The sequence below is a fragment of the Syzygium oleosum genome, unplaced genomic scaffold (genome assembly GCF_021117445.2).
Source record: "Syzygium oleosum isolate NSW1041296 unplaced genomic scaffold, Sole_v2.1 Sole_v2.54, whole genome shotgun sequence".
Lineage (NCBI taxonomy): Eukaryota > Viridiplantae > Streptophyta > Magnoliopsida > Myrtales > Myrtaceae > Syzygium > Syzygium oleosum.
The window spans coordinates 1,224,521-1,243,171 of NW_026607538.1; the positions used below are offsets into that span (position 1 = coordinate 1,224,521).

The 18,651-nt window shown below is 38.7% G+C and overlaps 1 protein-coding gene across 1 annotated transcript; it reads right to left on the bottom strand.

Annotated features, from left to right (window-relative positions):
• Positions 1–80: 80 nt before the first annotated feature.
• LOC115686352 (uncharacterized) lies at positions 81–17,232 on the bottom strand. The gene is made up of 27 exons (XM_030611613.2): positions 16,997–17,232; positions 16,635–16,883; positions 14,203–14,262; positions 14,018–14,110; positions 13,421–13,649; positions 12,594–12,700; positions 11,244–11,306; positions 10,890–10,990; positions 9,731–9,825; positions 9,578–9,598; positions 8,906–9,001; positions 8,699–8,819; positions 8,379–8,564; positions 8,019–8,212; positions 7,521–7,792; positions 6,749–6,850; positions 6,111–6,287; positions 5,805–5,993; positions 4,544–4,785; positions 4,319–4,465; positions 3,118–3,334; positions 2,161–2,289; positions 1,914–2,054; positions 1,478–1,552; positions 1,182–1,361; positions 798–857; positions 81–532 (listed from the first exon to the last, which is right to left on the bottom strand). The coding sequence occupies exons 1-27, from the start codon at positions 17,000–17,002 to the stop codon at positions 458–460; spliced, it is 3,627 nt and encodes a 1,208-aa protein (XP_030467473.1). The 5' UTR covers positions 17,003–17,232; the 3' UTR covers positions 81–457.
• Positions 17,233–18,651: the final 1,419 nt, after the last annotated feature.

Consider the following 18,651-nt stretch of genomic DNA (forward strand, 5'->3'; position numbering starts at 1 on the left):
TTACTGCATAGAAAAGCCTTTGCAGGATATCCATTGACATTGGTAGTCTACAAATGCTCCAAAACAATCACACGAAGAAAGAAAAAATCTACACTTGTATATATCAGAGTGCTCTTCAACAATGAAAAAATTTTAGAATACGGGAACAAAAATATGATCTGAATACACTATTATACAGCTGCGACTTAATAGAATTCCCACACCGGCACTTCTCGTTTGAAATCCCAGATTCCCAGAGAGAATCTGAAATGAGAAATCACGAGTATCTAACATACAGCTGGGTGGGGCTACTCAGTCACGAGCAAGCCCGCCGGTCAAAAAATAACAGATCGAAATTCCCGGGCCCATGGAGCGGGAGGCGTGCTTCCGCTACTCGTGTATGAAATCATAGGCTCGTCATGTTGACACACAATAAAAACCATGCGTCAGAGTGAAGAGGATCTTGCAAAATCATCTCTTAAGATTGACTGACATATAGTACAGGGACGAGCCCAGCCATTTTCCCATCCCGTCCTGGGCGCTTTTTCTTCACCTGCAGGAAGAGTGGAACGCAAATTTGAATGGATGGGGATAAATCCCGATACTTACAATTAACAGGAAAGACAATTAGTTCCGAAAAAGAGACGAATCATCCCGACTATTTGGTTTAGTAAAAGATCAGACAAATGAAGCATCATATAGCATAGTTATATAGATCATGCTACCATTAGCGACAAAGTCAGATTCTGTAGATTATATATGGGATCCAATAGAAAAGAATGTAACAAAATTTGCAAAATGACCCAGGGTATACTTACATAAAACCAGCCATCGACTTCATCCTCAATTTCTACCTCTTCTCCTGCTGTCAAATTTAACTGCAAGAAATATCAAAAATTAGTCACAAACATGTCTCTCAACAAGCGGCTATTTGTAACTCATGAGAGCTTGAAGAAAATGTTCCATAAAAAGGGCAGGCTATAGGTAAAAAAAAATCAATTGTCTAATCCAATTCGAGATACCAGAAGACCGAGAAAGGGCTAGACAATTTCTCCCATAGAATTTGTTACTACGTTCTATCAAAGTACAGATCACGAGATTCTCTATCAAAGTAGAAGCGAAAATTTTGTGCACAATTGGTGATTTGGAAGGTTAAACATTCAGTAATCAATTGTCAGTCATTTTTCTGCTCAGTGAATAACCTCGTCATCTCCCCCAGCAGTGAAGTCATATAAAGCGGTTCCAAATTGTGGATTCCCAGATGTAGTCCTGTCATCGTCCTGGGAACCAAAACTTTGGGAGCCATGCCCAGCCAAAGGATTCTCAAATGATTCATACCGTCGCATAACGGATGATTCGTATGACGGAGGCTCTTCCCTAATCTGGGGGAAAAAGGTCAAAGTCACTTGGTCAGCTGGATTAGAGCGCCAATCAAAAGAACTGGCAAAACAAAACATAGCAGACAGAAAGAATGTGATTGCGGGATTTTGTAACTAACCGGAGAGCTTACACCCTCGTATATCGAGGGACCACCAACAGGCGTGCTACTAAACCTGCTTGTTCCAGACCTCTCCTGTTCATTAACAGTATAGAGGAATTATAGTATATCATAACAACAAAAAACCAAGCCTTATCCCATTAGGTATGGTTTCATCAAATAAGTAATAGTCATTACAAAGTTTTCAAGTTAGCTTCACTGTAGCACACAAACACTAGCTCTTTTTTTTTTCCCTTTTTTTGCTTTGTGGAAAAAACATTATATCATTTTTTCACTCTACACACGCACGCACACAAGTATACTTGTTTTCTCATGGAAGGGGAAAAAGAAAAAGATTATTAAGAGATTGAAAGAAAGCAGCTTCAACAAGCGACACATTCTCACAAATAAACATTTAGGGTCACTATAGACAAACTAAATGGGATAACATGCACACCGTTGCCTGTGAAGAACCATAGGATGGTTTGGAACTGAACAATGAAGGATAGTTCATTCCACCAAAGTGGGATGATATTGAAGTTTCAACCGATCCTGTTGACTCTGGGGAAGATGTGCCAGATGACCTTCCATCATCTTCCTGCATATAATTCATGACAGATATGGAAAATTAGCTTAACGTATGCATGCAGCCTCCCTCATACACTACTGCTATTGCAATCACTGAACAGTTTAGCATAGCTCACATCAACTTCTGTAGTTTCCAAGAGCGTCTTCGCCCACATATCATCATAACTCACTGAAGCCCGAGAAAAGATGTTCTCCTCCTCAACATCAGGAGCATCAGTTCCAGCACCAGCGAGAAATTCGTTAACCTGAAAAAAGAAAACTGATTCACTATATACAGGGATCTCAGATCACAATGTCTTGACCATATAAGATTCTGCATGACACTTAAGTTGATGTCTGAACAGACCATATAATGCCTAGTTATTACACAACCTGGGTGAGGGAAAACTTATTGAAGAACACGGAAAGCACAGATGTAATTTAGAAATCCGCAAAAAATCCAGCACCATAAATCAATGGTGCATTACAAGGTCAACAAAGCTATTGAATTTTATAGGAAATGAGATTAAGAAAAAAGGGAAATGCAGAATTATCTGACAATGAAAGTGTATATGCAGACAATCTCCTTCTACATGAAAAGGGTAATCCACCATATTATCTTGAAATCACAATTAAAACTCCAGAACATGTATGCAGATATATCTTTCAGTTATATGGAATCAGAGAGCGGAATGATAAGACTCAAGCCAGACCTCTTGCTCGGTAAAAGTAAACCCTCCTAATCACGTCCATGATTGACCTGAATAAGTGACTTTAACAAGGCAAAAGAAGGGACAAGAAAAATGACATCGGGAAATGACAAGTTCTAAAGAGTTCCAAAAGGAAAGTAATCTCCTAAAAAAAATTAATAACCACAAACGTCATTCCAGGCTCACATGCAGATAGTGTACGAGAGATCAGCAGATTAATGACTACAAGTTTTAGCTTTCAGTTTAAGCTGAAATAGAAGCAAGGCTTCCTCGGAAGTAGAGGAACGATTTCAAAAGAAATATAGCAGTTGTTCTCTCTTTGAAGAAAAAAATAATTTACAAACAGAAACATATATGCCATCCTAGACAAAACAAACTACATACCCTGCTCATAGCTGGTGCATTTTTACCCCACAAGCCGTCATCACCAAGGTTTGTAGCCCAAGCATTTACTAGGTCATCGTCAAGTGTCTCTGGCTCAGCATGAACTGGTTTGGAATCATATATTAGATCCGATATTCCAGTGGCAACAGCTGGATCACTCAAACCAGTCGAAGCACTTATATTATGCTTCGTGCGGTACACGTCAATAAGTTTTGCACTGTCATAAGATTCAGGGCGGAAAAGTGTAACGAAGAATGAGTTGTAACAGCAATGTAAACTTCAATAATTTGATCAACAAAAATAAGAATATAACAATTCTAATTAATCATTACTCATAAATCTCCCGTCAGCAGCAACTTATTATATGAAGCATTTCTTAGTAACTGAGAACTGGAATTTCAGAATAGTAAATTAAATTTAGGTTTTTAAACTCGGAAATTTTGAAACCAATTTGAGCAATTGAAGTAACAAGAGATCACCGTTTAAATTGATATTTGTGAAGCTCATCCTTTGGAGGAGAAACTTCACCAGTCTGATTAGCTCTCAGCTCTGGCTTATGTCATGATAAGTACAAAGTTAATAAAATAAGTTTCCAAGATTAAGCTTGTGTTGAACATCAATTCCAAATCAGAGCAGAAGCACAAAAATGGATTGTGAAGTACTGAAACTTGATAAAGGTACAAAACATTATCTTGACATACGTCTATTACAAGCTTCACCTATTATCCCACTCCCAGAAGAACATAACAATCAAATCCTATGGCATCAAAACCAAGGCTAGAACAATGAGGTGTTCCAACAAGTAATTTAATCGAAGGGAACTGTCACTGCATAACTAAGTTTTGTGGAAGTTACAGCTGCATTTTCATGAAAAACACATCATCAGATTCACCTTCATCGGATGATTTCTCTTAGACCATGCAGCATTCTTTGTACTATTTTTTTGAAATACATAAGACTATGAGATTTAAAAACCTAGGGCCGTCAAACTTTCAATTACACGAATGGATTTATATGGTCATGAACTCCCAGGGATTACTTTAAAAAAAACAAGGCCACTGCAATCATTGTTTTATGAAAAGCTATTTCGGAATGAAAATGGTGGAACACAATGTTTCTTGCTTAATCTACCTAGATTGCTCCACACTTTTTAGCAATAAAATCTGCACAAGCAACGACAGAGTACTTAATGCAATTGTACCTTATCGGGCCCAAAGGTAGATACTTTGTTCTCGGAACATAACAGAACAGCGAAACCTGATCTAACAACCTCTCATGTGTTTCATATAGCTTCTTCAATTCTTCATCTGTCCATTCCTTCTTCGCATTATCATGGTGACGTATGTCCCTGAGTATCCAAATAAGAAACATCATGATTTCTGAAATGAGAAACGTAGACACAAAAGAAGAAACAAATGAAACTTACTTAATCAGCTCATCTTGTGCCATATACATTTCATCAAGAACCTTTAACATTGGACTTATTAAAACTCCGAGACCAGTACCACTGGCACCTTGATCTTCACCATTACTGACATGCATCTCTGAAATTTGAGACTGCATACCACCCTGAGCTAAAGCATGCAAGAATTCATATATCTGTAGTCTAAATGGCTCGCCGGACCTGATTGCCATGGTAGTGAGAGCTTGAGCAGCAATAATGCGAACCTAGAATTTCAATAGGAAACTTAGCTTTATAAAGGAAAGCAGAAATAAACCTAAGAGTAAAAACAAACAAATTTCACAGCTACCGAACTCATGGGAAAACAGTAGTCGTTTTCCAAATAACTACACATGCAAAGACTTGATACTCAATAGCTAGTGGCGAAGAGACAACCTAATATACCTACTTGCCTGTAAAGTTGGGCAAATGAATTTTCAAATTTTCAGAAATTTCTGGAAAATCCGCGCTGTAATATTCTCTTCATAAAAATCTCCAACAAATACCTAATAAGAACAATTCTAGAAAATTGTCTCCTTTTCACACACATGTAACATAGACCAGAACTTGCTTTCACATGAACCCCCTTTAGAATAAAATAGAAGAAGCAAGAATAACCTGAGGCATGATAATAGAATGCCTTCTATGTCTATTAGCAGGATGACAATGAATATCTTAGAGAGTCAGTGCCTAAAGGATCTGTTCTTATTAAAAAATGTACCTAATAATACAGGAACTAAGAACTTGCATAACATCCCAGCCAAAACATTTTGAAGTTCAAGGAAAACAAAATCTGGAAATCCCCCATTATCTCTGGAAAAGAACAGCATTGTTCTGAAACCATATATAATGTATCATACGGATAGCATCTTTGAAACTTGGAAAACATGGATTTCAATGCTCAATTGTAACAAAATTTCCTAACAGAGTAAAGGAGAGTGCCTGTTGTCTTTAGTGATCTAGGACAGTTGCAGAAGAGAGAGCACCATCTGTTATCACAAACTTTTGCTTGACATAGAGAGTGTGATAGGACAAATAAAAAATTCTGCTGAGTGCAGTCAAGGTGAACATCTTACATTTCATGTTTACAGACAACAATTCACATGTTCTGATGCAGAAGAAGAATTATGAGTACTTCTTTAATGACCTTAACTTTCTTTAAAGTTGGAAATTTAAATTAAGTTTTAAGAGTTTGGTTGTGTTATGATGCAGACAGCAGAGTAACCGAGCACATATTAACTTATACCTCCCAGCTGCCACTGAAAGCACACCTCTGCAGTCGAGTTAAGGCACCAGCTAAAGTAGGATTACGAGAACTAGCAGCTGCAACCATTTTATCTGCATCCAACATCATCAAGGCAGTACCAGGAGGAGTTGCAGATTCCCAAGCATATTCAGAAGCAGCATAGTTCGCATTTTCTCCAAGGAACCAAACCTGCCCAGATATATATATGCAATTATAAGGAGAAATACATTCATGTCCAAATGCAGATCCAGCAAAAATTAAACCAGAGTTTCCACAATTATTTAAACAGGAAAACAAAAATCTTACCGCTGCTTGGACAAGCCTCTGTAGTGCAAGAGCTGACTTTGGATCGGACGCGGACACAGTATCGACGGAGGTAAGACCCAACATAGACCCTGGTTGAGGTGGTGGTAAATCAAGAACAACAGTAACTGCTTCCAAAGCAGTGTGCTTCCCATCAGGACCAGCTCCAACAAGACATGTCTGTTAAGAGGGGAAATATACATTAATATGTGTTAATGCAGACGATATCATCTAGCGACAGTCAAGCAGGTGAAAATAAATCATCAGCACCTAAATACCTCTAATTTAGTTTATTTCACAATGTGGATTAAGATGTGAAAACAAGAAATATATAGGACTGGAGGAGCGACACAAGAAAGACACGACCAACAGGTAACAAAACAGAGAGAGAGAGAGAGAGAGAGAGAGAGAGAGAGAGAGATAATAAGTAAATGTTGAGCTCCAACAGCGAAAAGAAAGCAGATATAACAGGTAACTTAAAACGAAAAAAGCAAGCATTTGCCCATGTAGATGCACGTCCAAATTTTAGCTGTTGAGAGTTATTTTAGCCATAAGGAGGGAGGAAATAGGGATATGACCAACCACAAAGGCACAACATAGTATCAGAAAACAACAATAAATCCATTGGTCAGAAAGCATACTTTCCACAGTAATTGTAAGACATCAGCGTCTATCTTCCCAGGAACTTTTGTTGCAAATATCCTTGCAATTTCAAGAAGAGTGACAGCCATATCTGGAGTAGCCTGAACAACAAAAGCCCATACATAGATGACCAACATTATCATAGAAAGGACAAGCTACTATAGGGAAATAAAACACACTGAAATAATTGGAAGCTAGAAGACACAGGAGATATAAGGAAGCAGACACGTTGACTTCAATTGACAACTAGTTCATACAAATCTCACAGAGTATAATAGATCTTCAGCAACTAGCCTTTTAATTTACCAATAGATACTTTTCCCCAGAAAAAAAAAACACTTTTCCCCCTTAATCAATGAAATCATCAGTTGCTTTCCACAATAAATGGAGCAAAAGACAACAATGGGAAGTAGAAGACACCACCTTCGATGGACCTTGTTTGTTTTAAGGTTGTGGGTTACTGAAGAACCACTTTTCACATTAAACAGTACATTAGAATTTTTACAGTTTTGTATGGGGGTAATAACCCCTAGATAACTTTCTCATGAAATCTTATCACTCCGCTTTCCAGGGGGAAAATCAGCCTACCTAATATAAGGAAACAAAAGTCTGTTTCAAACAAGAACCAATGAAAATGCTTCAAAGGGCTATAAGAAATCTGAATTAGTTGGATCATGAGTATAAACGCAGCGGTACATCAAGACTTATACCCACTGGTCACAGCCATGATCTGTCATATAAGCCATTATGACAATTAGGTCAGTCACATACCTTAAAACGAGCATGCAAAGTGAGCAAGATGTCATTCAGAAGTGGTGCAGGCCAAGATGGATCCGAAAGCTCTGATGCAATAATAGATCCTAGTTCTTCAAAAGATTCATATGGACTTTGCATCCAGATCAATGCTTTGATCACCATTGCTCGAATATAAACACACTCGCATGCCACTGTTGTCCTCACCACTTCCATCAATGAAGCCAAGAGACTAGCTATTGTATCCTTGCTACCTGGCCCACTAGATATAGAAGAGGTTCTCCGACTACCTATATCAAATAATGACAATAATATTCGGTGAAATAATCCGAATCATCTGAAAGATAATCCAGAAGTAAGAGAGAAGCCAATACTGCCAACTTAGCAAAAGAATCTCAAGGAACTAAGCCACTGAAAACCACACATGTTCTTTAGCACCCAGATGAACAAAGAGCCCCAAGGGTCATGTAAAAAATAACGATGAGGAACCAAAAAGAACAGTGATATATACTTAACCTCCTGAAAATGGATTTTCACTATCTGGATCAACTGAATCTACACTTTCAGCAAATGTGTTGACCTGAACACTTTCATCAATATGCTGTAAGCCTAGAGCAAATGCAGCAGCTCTACTCTTCCCCATTTCCTGCACCACTCTGGCAGCAGCATGAAGGACTGGCCTAGAGAAGCTACGAAAAGAACTCTCCAACCTGTGAGAAACACAAGGACAAAAAATAGCCGGATGAGTCAAATTTTTGTATCAAAGACACGATAATGACCACAATTAATTTGATTAGACATCAGATGAACAAAACATAAACTAACTATACTAAAGATCCCATAAGTCAGAAAATAAAGGAAAACAATGACTCTCACCTTCTCATTACTAATTTAATAAGGGGTTGTGGGCGCTTAGTCTTTTGAGATTTGTCTTTACTTGGCTTTGGTGGAAGAGCATCTTTTGATTCAGCACTAGAGTCCTTTGATGACACAGACTGTGCTTCCTGTAACTTGAGAATCTCCCTAGTTAAACGATACCAACCTGCAGCCCTTTCCTCAGCCCTGCACAAACAGGAATAGTAAATTTATCCTGCTCAAAAAATAAGGATAAGCATAGGAAGAAACAGGTATAACTTTTGCAAGGTGTAATGTGAGGGGATATGGAGAAACAAGTGTTTGTAAGGATATAAACAAACCTCTCTGTGTTGTCATATTTTCCTAAAATACATAAGATTGCCTCAAAGCATACTCTTTCACTTGGGTCTAGCAGAAGCTGATAGAGCACAGAGTTAAACTGAGATTTTATATCGGGCCGTTCTGCAGTGAAAATATTTCAATGACCAAGTCAATCTTCATTCTGGTGGGCATATATACACTATAATATGATTTATCAATAAACTCACCATCCAGTGCTCGAGCCCTGGAAATGCTGTGACATAATCTGGCTAGTGAAACTCTTGCAAGGACATCATGTAAATGCAAGACATCCTGCAAGGCCCCTGATCCACATAAAAGCAAACATCTTAGCAGCATAAAAGTGAAAATGCAGTCCCCTTAATGAGAAAGAACCGTCAGTAGATCAGCATGTAATGTAATAATACCAAAGACGAGATTGTAACAACAGCTCGTCGATAAGTGCAGATATATTCACCTCTAGAACCCAACAGCTTGTTCAAAATTATTCGTGCAAAACAAAACGAAACCCATGAAAACTCCCTCTCTTCCTACTAAGGCAAGGAAGAGCAGTATGGGTGAAGAGGATTAAGCACCAACCTACTTTTCTGAAACGAAAAAAATTTCTCTTGCATCATAGCAAACTTAGAGATTGATTCTTTTTTTCATTTCTTACAGTAAGAAGCTAAATGCATTGGCAAGAGGAAGATTAAACCTCAGACAAATGTTGAATAAATGGTGAATAATTCAACTTCTCAAGGGGGGAAACATGACTTTCAAGGTGGGAAGAATAACTTTAAAGCAGAGTCAGAGCAAGCTACAAATACAGAGAGGGACACTGAGAGAGAGAGAGAGAGAGAGAGAGAGAGAGAGAGAGAGAGAGAGGGAGCGAGGGATTGTACCTCCAGGTGCTACAAGCTTTCCTGCAGAAAGATTGTGTAAGAAATGTTAGCCAGAAGAATTACCAGTAATATCAATATAACTTCCGATCAGCAAGGACAAATATGAGTTCAAACAAACTAATCACAAGAATCGTATGAGTATTCTCAACTCACCTAATGCCATTGCAACTCCATAAGGATCTCTTGTAGCCAGCTCACAGATGATTTCCAAAGAATGCCTCACAGCAACAGGATCAGCAAAGGAAACACTGCAACAAAAAATGAAGAATAGGTTTATGTACATCGTAAAGTAGTATTCAATCTAGTAAACTACGTAGCTTCACTGTTCTGAACATCAAATCCCAAGAAACATTACTATCCTAATTGATTAAACACATTCCAATAGCAAACTAATGGAGGAAAACCTAACTAGTGCAGGTACACTTCCTTAACAGAATAAAAGCAGCAATAAAACTATCTTAGTATCAAGATCACATGTATACCATCCAAAAAACAGAACCAAGATAACCATGAACAGAAAAGAGAGTATGTATTTACAGTAAAGATACAGCAGTGACTAGAATAAGCTAAGCACAATTAATACAGTACACTAGTTGATGTTGAAGACCCTTTCACTAATTTACTGCAATTGCACAAGAATAAATCCAAAATTTGCTTTAATTTGCAGCATCAGCTTCAAGAGCACCCTGCCCAGAAAGATGGCCATTCTTTACATGACATAAGAGCATCACTTGAACATGCAAATTCACTTAGAAAATAGAAAAATGACAGTACAATTCGAAACTGACAAAATTGACTTGTTTTTTTTTTTTGGTAAGGAGAATTGACTTGTTTTTCACCCATTATTAATTAAAAAAAAAACTTGTACTGATGTTAATATATATTGGAACTAACATGAAATGACATGAATAACCCACATGAATTTGATGACACGATACGACACAAATTATCATCAGCCCTACCAATTTTTCCGTCTTTATTCACAAAAGAATTCCCTCTTTTTTGTCTTGAAAGACTTCATTTTTACTCCAAATAGATTTCTGAGAAATATAACTATAATTTAGCTGTCACTCTAGAAAAATCAAAACTCGTACAACCTAAAAAATACGTTTTGAGTCTCCAATTAGTTGTTCCGAAAACATCAAGAAATAGGTTAAACTGAATAGTACAGATCTTCACTGTCATTCCAATGGATTCTGTCACATAACAGTAAAGATTTACAAATGCCTGATGATAAAAATTGTCAAATATACATTCTACAGTAGAGATTTGTCACAAAAATATCTGGACACCCAGATAAACAAAATCTTACCCCTGAACCGAGCGATGAAGAAATGCTGGATTCCCAGGATCAAGGGGGAGTCTTCTTAAAGCACTCATAGCAGCATATTGCAGATTACTCCGGATGATAGACTAATAGTTCATACATTAGAAAATCAAGAGATCAGCAACATAACTTGCCAAAAGTATAAAACCAAGGTTCAATGAGCATTTACAGAGACATTAAAATTGGCATGGGAAAAGACCTTACCAAAAAAAAAAAAAATTGGCATGGGAAAAGAACGGAATAAGAAAATGGTTATGAAAGATGATCACTATCGGCAAGACATGGCACACAAAAGTAACAAAGAAAGTCATGAATGATCTACTGAAGCTGATATTTTACCTCCTTATCACCACCTTTTGTCCCAAATACACCTTTCTTACGTTTTTGGTTAGCATCTGCAACCTGAAATCATATGCATTTCGAAAAAAATAAAAACCTGATCACTTAAGTCAGCTAGGAACCAAAGCATAAAGCAGTCCAAAACCATTCCAACACGTCTAGAAAGTACCAATTCAGAATGCATGAGACAATTATTAGTCAGAGTTCAAAACCCCGAAGTTCAACCTTTAAACCACATCTAACTAAAATAAACACTGTTCTTGCAATATACACAGCTGCTGCTGCTTATGATCCACATCAACGTCTAATACTAAGAAAGAAAAAAGTACTCTTTTTTTCTTTGGGTTAAGTGGGAAAAGAGTATTTACTTAAGAGCTTCTAACTCCAACTCCATCCAAGCTCTCAGAAACATTGTGAATTCCTCCCTAAAGTATGAAAGAAGGAAGCTCAAACAATAGCATCACAAATTAACTATTCTAGGCATTTTTCCAGCTAATCTGTTCATACAGATGCCGTAGCCTTACATATCGATGGTGTCTAGAATTCCTCCTCTCCCTTATCTTTATAAGCTCCAGAACATATTCTTCTCCCTATTCCCCAGGCCAGAGATGTCACCTAGCAATCCAAACCAAGAGGAATGTGTCATCTGGTAATAACCAGTAGCACCTAGACCTAGACTTTCTTTTCTTCCTAATTAAAATATCAAACCTTAGTAGCAATCTACCTATATTTACACTACTTAAATCAAGCGAACTTCAGCAACAAGCTAATTTAAGTCCACTTACTCACAACATGTGTCAAACAGGTAAAACATCCCCCAAATTCATAGACTTCAAATTGTTTTTGCCTGCAAGTTAGCATACTATCAACCCCGTCACACGATACTCTTTATCCTCCCACAAACAAAATGTAGTATTAGAAAAGAGATTAAACACTGAATCTAATAACTACTTTATTCTCTAAATGATTGTTCTGATGTATAACGATGGTGCAACTCGTCAAGGAAAAGGGTAAAATGTCACAAGTACAACCTTTTTAAAACAGAAATGCCACAACTTACAAAGGGCATACAAGAAAAATGCTTAGATTTGATAACTATAATGATCATCTAAATATGTTCAATCAACTTGAAAAGATAGAAACATAAGAAAGGATTCAAAAATTAAGTCAGAACCAGGCAGAAGTTTTTAAAGGGGCAGCAAGTTAGCCAAAAGTGAACCATGTCAAGCAATCAAAAGGTTAATGGAGGTAGACAAACCTTACCATGGAAACACAATCTACATAACATAAAACTTTCTGAGGAAAGCAAAATTTTTTTAATGCAAAATTATATATTGACATCTGACAAACCTTATCGAGAATATCAAACACAATTTCGTACAGGTGGGACAAAATCTCTGTGTTGCTTGAAGGAGCATATGTAAGGGCCTTCAAAGCTTGCAGCCTCCGTGCATGGACTTCGAAAGATATGGCAAAAAGTCAAACATTATCTCAACCGTCAGATTTCAAATCATATATACACTCTGACAAATGAAGTGAGCAACACAGCAAATAATATGGTTTTGGGAAAGCCATTCCTCATGTGACTGAAAATATATATTCCAGGTTCCCAAACAATCATTTTCCCGCGCTTTATAATTAGCTTCCCTCTGACATAAATTGTCAATGGATCAGAAAGCAATCTGCATTAGATAAGAACTTTTTATATATATTTATTACAAGCTACACAAAGACCATCCATAATAGAGTTAGTTCACAACAATCCAAAGTATATGTTCAAATGCTATAGCCAAATTGTGAGGGACCATCAATGCATTAGTAAACTAGAAGAAAAATAGGCTTTCCCTCTTGAATGAGCATTGTTAGAAAGTAGGCTTTATTCATGTCGAAGCCAAGTTTTGCCCCTATTGATTCCACACATGTCGCTCTCAGTCCAGTTTGCATGTGAGAGGGGGTGTTACAATATCCCATATCAATTGTCTACACGGTTTCAATTTCACGGGCTTTCTAAAGATGATCTTGAGAAAGAAGAATTTCATACTTGAAGCAGAAGAAGTATGTTTTGCAAGTAGAGACGGCAGGATGACTGAAAAAGATTACTCTAGATAGAGCCTAAAAGAACGGGGAAAGAAAAGGAAACCATGCAGAATTACAGATGAAGGTAAAAAGTTATTTACATTCCACATCTACAATAGTGGCCTCTGTGGTGAGCAGTTTTACCACTCGCGGTACAACGTCAGCTCGAGTCACTCCTCCAACAGTATCCATGTCAGCAAGGGCATCCCAATTAGGAGTTGGAATTCCACCTCCAGGATTTGAACCTTGAGTACCAGTGTCAGATAAAATCCTAGCCAAGTAATAGTATACATAACGAAGGACACTCCTATCTTCACATTGCTGACTGAGCTGCCAGTAGTAATAGAGACATTAATTGGCAAGAGCAACTCATGTAATGATGATACACAAGTAACAGTTCTACGCGAAACTTAACCAATATAACAACCCATCTAAAGATTTAACGCAAGCTAAAAGTATACCGCTTCAGACAAGTCAATAATGTTTCAACTGAAATAAACTTAACCTTTGCAAAGCACAAAATCTGAAATTGTTGTGCTAAAATAACTAGGCAAATATATCATAGCAAACCAAACAGACAGCAGTAAAAACCAACTAGAATTTTTTTTTTAAAGTAAAATGAAGAAGCAGAGCACACCCCCCTCCCCCAAACCAAAAAGAATAAAAAAAAAAACTACAAAATTCAAGCAGAAACATACCATGAGAAGAGATGGAGCCAAAGACGGATCAACTGAATTGTACACAGCCAGTTTGGGAAACACATGATGCACTAGCTGCTTTTGAGAGCTTTTCTGTCAACACGAGACAAGCGACACAACTCAGGAAATTTCAAACAAAGCGACAATAAATGGAAAATCAAAATTTAGACTTAGGGAAGCCTTACCTGATCAGATGTTGCAGCTAGTTCATGAATACTCCTAGCAAGTTGAGAATAGGAGACGGGCTGTAAATATTTTGAGCAAAGAAAAGGAAATCAATTCCTAACATCAAAGCACATATTTCTACGTAAACAAGACTTTCACCTCACTCATGAATGCTTAGGCCAGTAAAGATGCATGTTACTTGCTATATCAATAGCCATCAAACTAAAAAATGACAAAACACCAGGGAATACTATAATCAATAGTGTGGGTTGCAAGTTTTGGCCAGGAGATGCAAAGAGAAATCATTATAGACTTATAGCATAAACAAGGCAAATAACATGATGTGGTGGCAAGAGAAGATCAACCATTCTGCAGTGACTGGCAAGAGAGTGAAGGAATTTCTCATTTTTAAGAGGAATGAAAACCCATTTTCCTTATAAAGACAACAATTTGCAACTTCAATTTTCCTTAAGAGAGAAGAGGGGGCAAAACTCTTCTCAAGATGAAACAAAACAGAGGCAATATATTTTTACTGCATATATAGGCAATTGTCGAAGGAGGAAAGAAATCAAGGAGCACCGCTACTGTTCAAAGACATAAAATTATGAACCTACAAGTGCCCAGCCAAACACATTTATTGCCAATGTAACCCTCTTTTCTATAGATCGTCGAAATTGAGTCCATGTACCATGGGATTCCACATAAGCAAAAGCCACTATCCTAGCAAATAATTTTATACAGAAGCAAACATAACCAGCCAGTCTCTCAGCTTGAGTTTCCGGCTAGTGTGAGACACCACCAAGAAATATGTTGCCCTCAAATCAAGGCTCAACTCCATCCTACCATTTATCTGAACTGAATTCATTCTCTTTCATAGGACATAATACATATATGTAGCAGAAGTTTTCCTCAAAAACTGGAAGTTGTCATGAAATACATCCATAATGTTAGCATATTTCCTGGCATTGCATCTCGGACGTAAGCCAGACCTTGTGGACAAATCACAGCATGTGCAAAATAATACAAAACTGAAAAGAAGAACAGAATAAAATAAAAAAAAACAGAATAACATTTAAAGGCCATGCCAATTTGAACTCTTAACTTGTATTCTTGCTCTTCTAAAAACTTAAGCGGCCACAAAACATGTCCACGATGATCATCAAGCAATTCCTTAGCAATATTAAAAGAATTTAGAGTCTTATCAATCTGAAACTTTCCTAAGAAAAGAAAGGGGCACATCTAACACTATACTATGATACAATATGACATGGAAGGCTTCTTTACTCACATACTTCATACAAGACGACCATTCAAAAAGGCTAAACTCTAATAGGCCTTGTGAATCTTATGCACAGATCATGCAACAACATCTGGTGCCACATGACGAGTTTCCCAGTGCTCTATACTTTCTACCATAACTTCACCATTGATTGCATCATATGCAATACATATGAATATATAAAGGAAGAGCATCTATGATATGTCTACCAAACTACTACAATCACCAACTACTCTCATCCAAAAATGCACAGCCTGGTCTTTTAATACATCAAACACTAATATGGATCATCTGGTTTGTTCGATGCAAACAATTTATTGCTAATAGACACAAGTCCCTAGTCACACCTTAACAAACATTCCGCGTCACCTCCTCTATTGAACATTCACTCTTTATTACTACATGAAGCCTTCCATCTCTCCAAATTTGGAAATCAGCAGCACCCTGAGTCAACATGCGAACAAGCGCATTACACTCGTAGGATCCCCAGAAGAATAAACCTTCTCCATTTTGATAACGGATGAATTTCACTTTCCATGCCACATCTTACATGGTTTCAAATCAACAGCCTCCTCTATTGCGCATTCACTCTTTATTAGTAAATGTAGCCTTTCATCTCTCTAAATTTGGAAATCAGCAGCATCATGAGTCAATATACGAACAAGTGCATTACACTTGTAGGATCCCCAAACGAATAAAACTTCTCCATGTCGATAACAGATGAAAATCACTTTCCTCTAATTTTGCATGGAATCAAATCAACCAGTTCTTTCCTCTAAATTTGATCCAAGGGAACAATTAGCAATTCGAACCGCCTGCCATTGAACTTTCACCGGAAGAAACTCATACAGCTTGGCGGAAGAGTGATGTCAGACCTAATTCAAGTTCTAACGGGAAAGGGTAACTTCTATAACAGCATTTATCAGCTGACGATATCGACCAAAATCAGACTGTTGAGACAGAAACCCCCGTTCGCTCCCTTTATCGTCAGCAAGCACTCAACTGATGCACTCAACACAGGAAGAGGAAGCGAAAGAAAAGGGCAATGTAAAGTCCACTAAAGGTAAAGCTCAGCTAGAAGTCAATTAAGAAGTAAAATCGATCAGAGCCGAACCAATTACAAGTTCCACGCGGGATCAGACACGAGTGGAGGAGCAGGATGGAGTGGCTAACCTTTTTCTTTTGCCTCTGGGGCATGATGTTGGTGCGGACGGGGTTGAGCGCGGCTTTAGCAGCGGAAATGGTGTCGTTCTGGATCTGCATGAGAGTGGCCTTCCTGGACTTCCTCTCGGAGGCAGGAGCCACCGGCCTCCCGAGCGCCGTCGGCTGAGCCGCCGGAGCCGACGAAGCGGACGACGACGTCGTCGACGACGCGGTCGACGGATCGGCGGTGATGAGATCCATGAGCGTAGTCCCCGAGTCCTAGAAACACAGCGAGAGGGAGAGGAAGAGGAGGAAATCAAGATCGAAATTCAGATGCTCGCGTGAGTTCTGGATCTACGACCCGCTCGGCGGCGGATCTAAAGAGGAATTACCGCCATTTTTCAGGGGAGGCGGGGCGGCGTGATCGCGGGAGAGACGAGGGACGGATTCCTGCTGAGCGGCTCGCTGCTCGGCTCGTCGAAGCGCGGGAGCGGCGGAGGACGGGGGAGGTTCCGCCGCGCGCGGTGGCGGCGGAGGAATGGGGGAGCGATGGAACGGAAGATGCGGATTCGGGTTTCCGCCGGGAAAGCCGAGGAGGAGGAGGAGGAGGCGCGACGGAGGAGGGGGAGATGGCGAGGGAGATCGCGCTGCCGCGGAGGAGGAGGAGTTGTTTCTACGTTGGACGTCGCTGCTTCAAAATTCGTTTTCGCGGTTGGGCTTGGGCTTAAGAGGCTTGGGCCTTTTTCAATATTGAAGGTTGACCGTTGACCTCACCGCAAAGTGGATACGTACTCACATTTGTACGCTTTTAGCGTACCTGCGAAACGCGTGTGGGGTCAAATTTAGTGATATAAATTTAGTGATATAAATTTAGTGACTAATACCCAACTCGATTCGTACCCATAGCATATCCGACCCAATCCATATTTTTTTAGGGGCAATATCACAAAATCCTAAACTGGTACACTTATGACAATGTTGCCATAAACTAATTTTTTGACCACCAAAAACTCCGAACTAGTATACTTGTGGCAAATTTACCCCATGCTAGTTTCCGTTAAATTTTATGGTCAAATTGCTGAGTTGGATGGCTCGTGGCAATTGACGGGCGTACGAGTTTGTGGTTTTACCCTCCGTTTGTCACATGTGTATCAGTTTGTGATTTTTCGTGGTATTAATCCAATTTAACAAAAACTAACGGAAAGTAAATTTGTCACAAATGTACGAGTTTAGGATTTTTGGTAGTCAAAAAATTAGTTTTGGGTAAATTTGTCACAGGTTTATTAGTTTAGGGTTTTTCGTGGTATTAATCCTACCGTTAAAATACTTCTATTTTTAACCCAATCTAAGAAAATTCATGCACAAACTGAGGTGAAAGAGTAGAGTGAACGATCGAAGATCGAGAGAAAATTATAGAGATGAGTTAGGTCCAAATAAGTTGTGAACTCATTTAACACTCACATTATTTTTTGCTTTACTATTTTAAGCCTATTTATGACTTATTGTAACTGACTCATATAACAATTCAGCTCATCAAATAAGGGTTAAGAAACGAGCTTATCAACCATTTTGACATGTCTAACTTTTACCAAAAAATGCACTAGTTCTTTCCCTTGTTTGTTTAGAATCTTGTACCATATTCATAATGAGAATGTGATGGGAAGAGCTCACAGGCCATAGGAAATGCCAGAACGGCGATTGAGATAGTGTCGAAAGGTCTAGTAGGATGGTCTGGCTGAGCATTTAAGCATAAAGGAGGTCGCTTCCAAACTTCTGCAGACCTCGATGTGATGTAGAAAACATACGAGATCGATGTCCCCCATGGGCTGCGGGCCTGTGGTGTGGCTGGAACGGCGTCCGACTCCGGTATGGTCAACGTTACAGCAACAATTCAAGTGCGGCGATATGCTTTTGCTCGCAAAAGGGAAGCCATCACCGGCCAAACAGCTTGTGCAGTCTTAAGTGCATTGGAATTCGCGACGGACGTTCGTCGGAATAGATGACATTACTTGTTGAGTCTAATTAGAGACATGATGCTGCACTGTTG

Bases quoted from the DNA above. Each gene is read 5' to 3' on its own strand.
- LOC115686352 (XM_030611613.2), bottom strand. The intron at 6,851-7,520 runs GTATGTGACTGA...TTTGTTGTTCAG, and splicing joins CTTTGCATGCTCGTTTTAAG to GCTACTCCAGATATGGCTGT. The intron at 2,055-2,160 runs GTGAGCTATGCT...AATTATATGCAG, and splicing joins TGGAAACTACAGAAGTTGAT to GAAGATGATGGAAGGTCATC.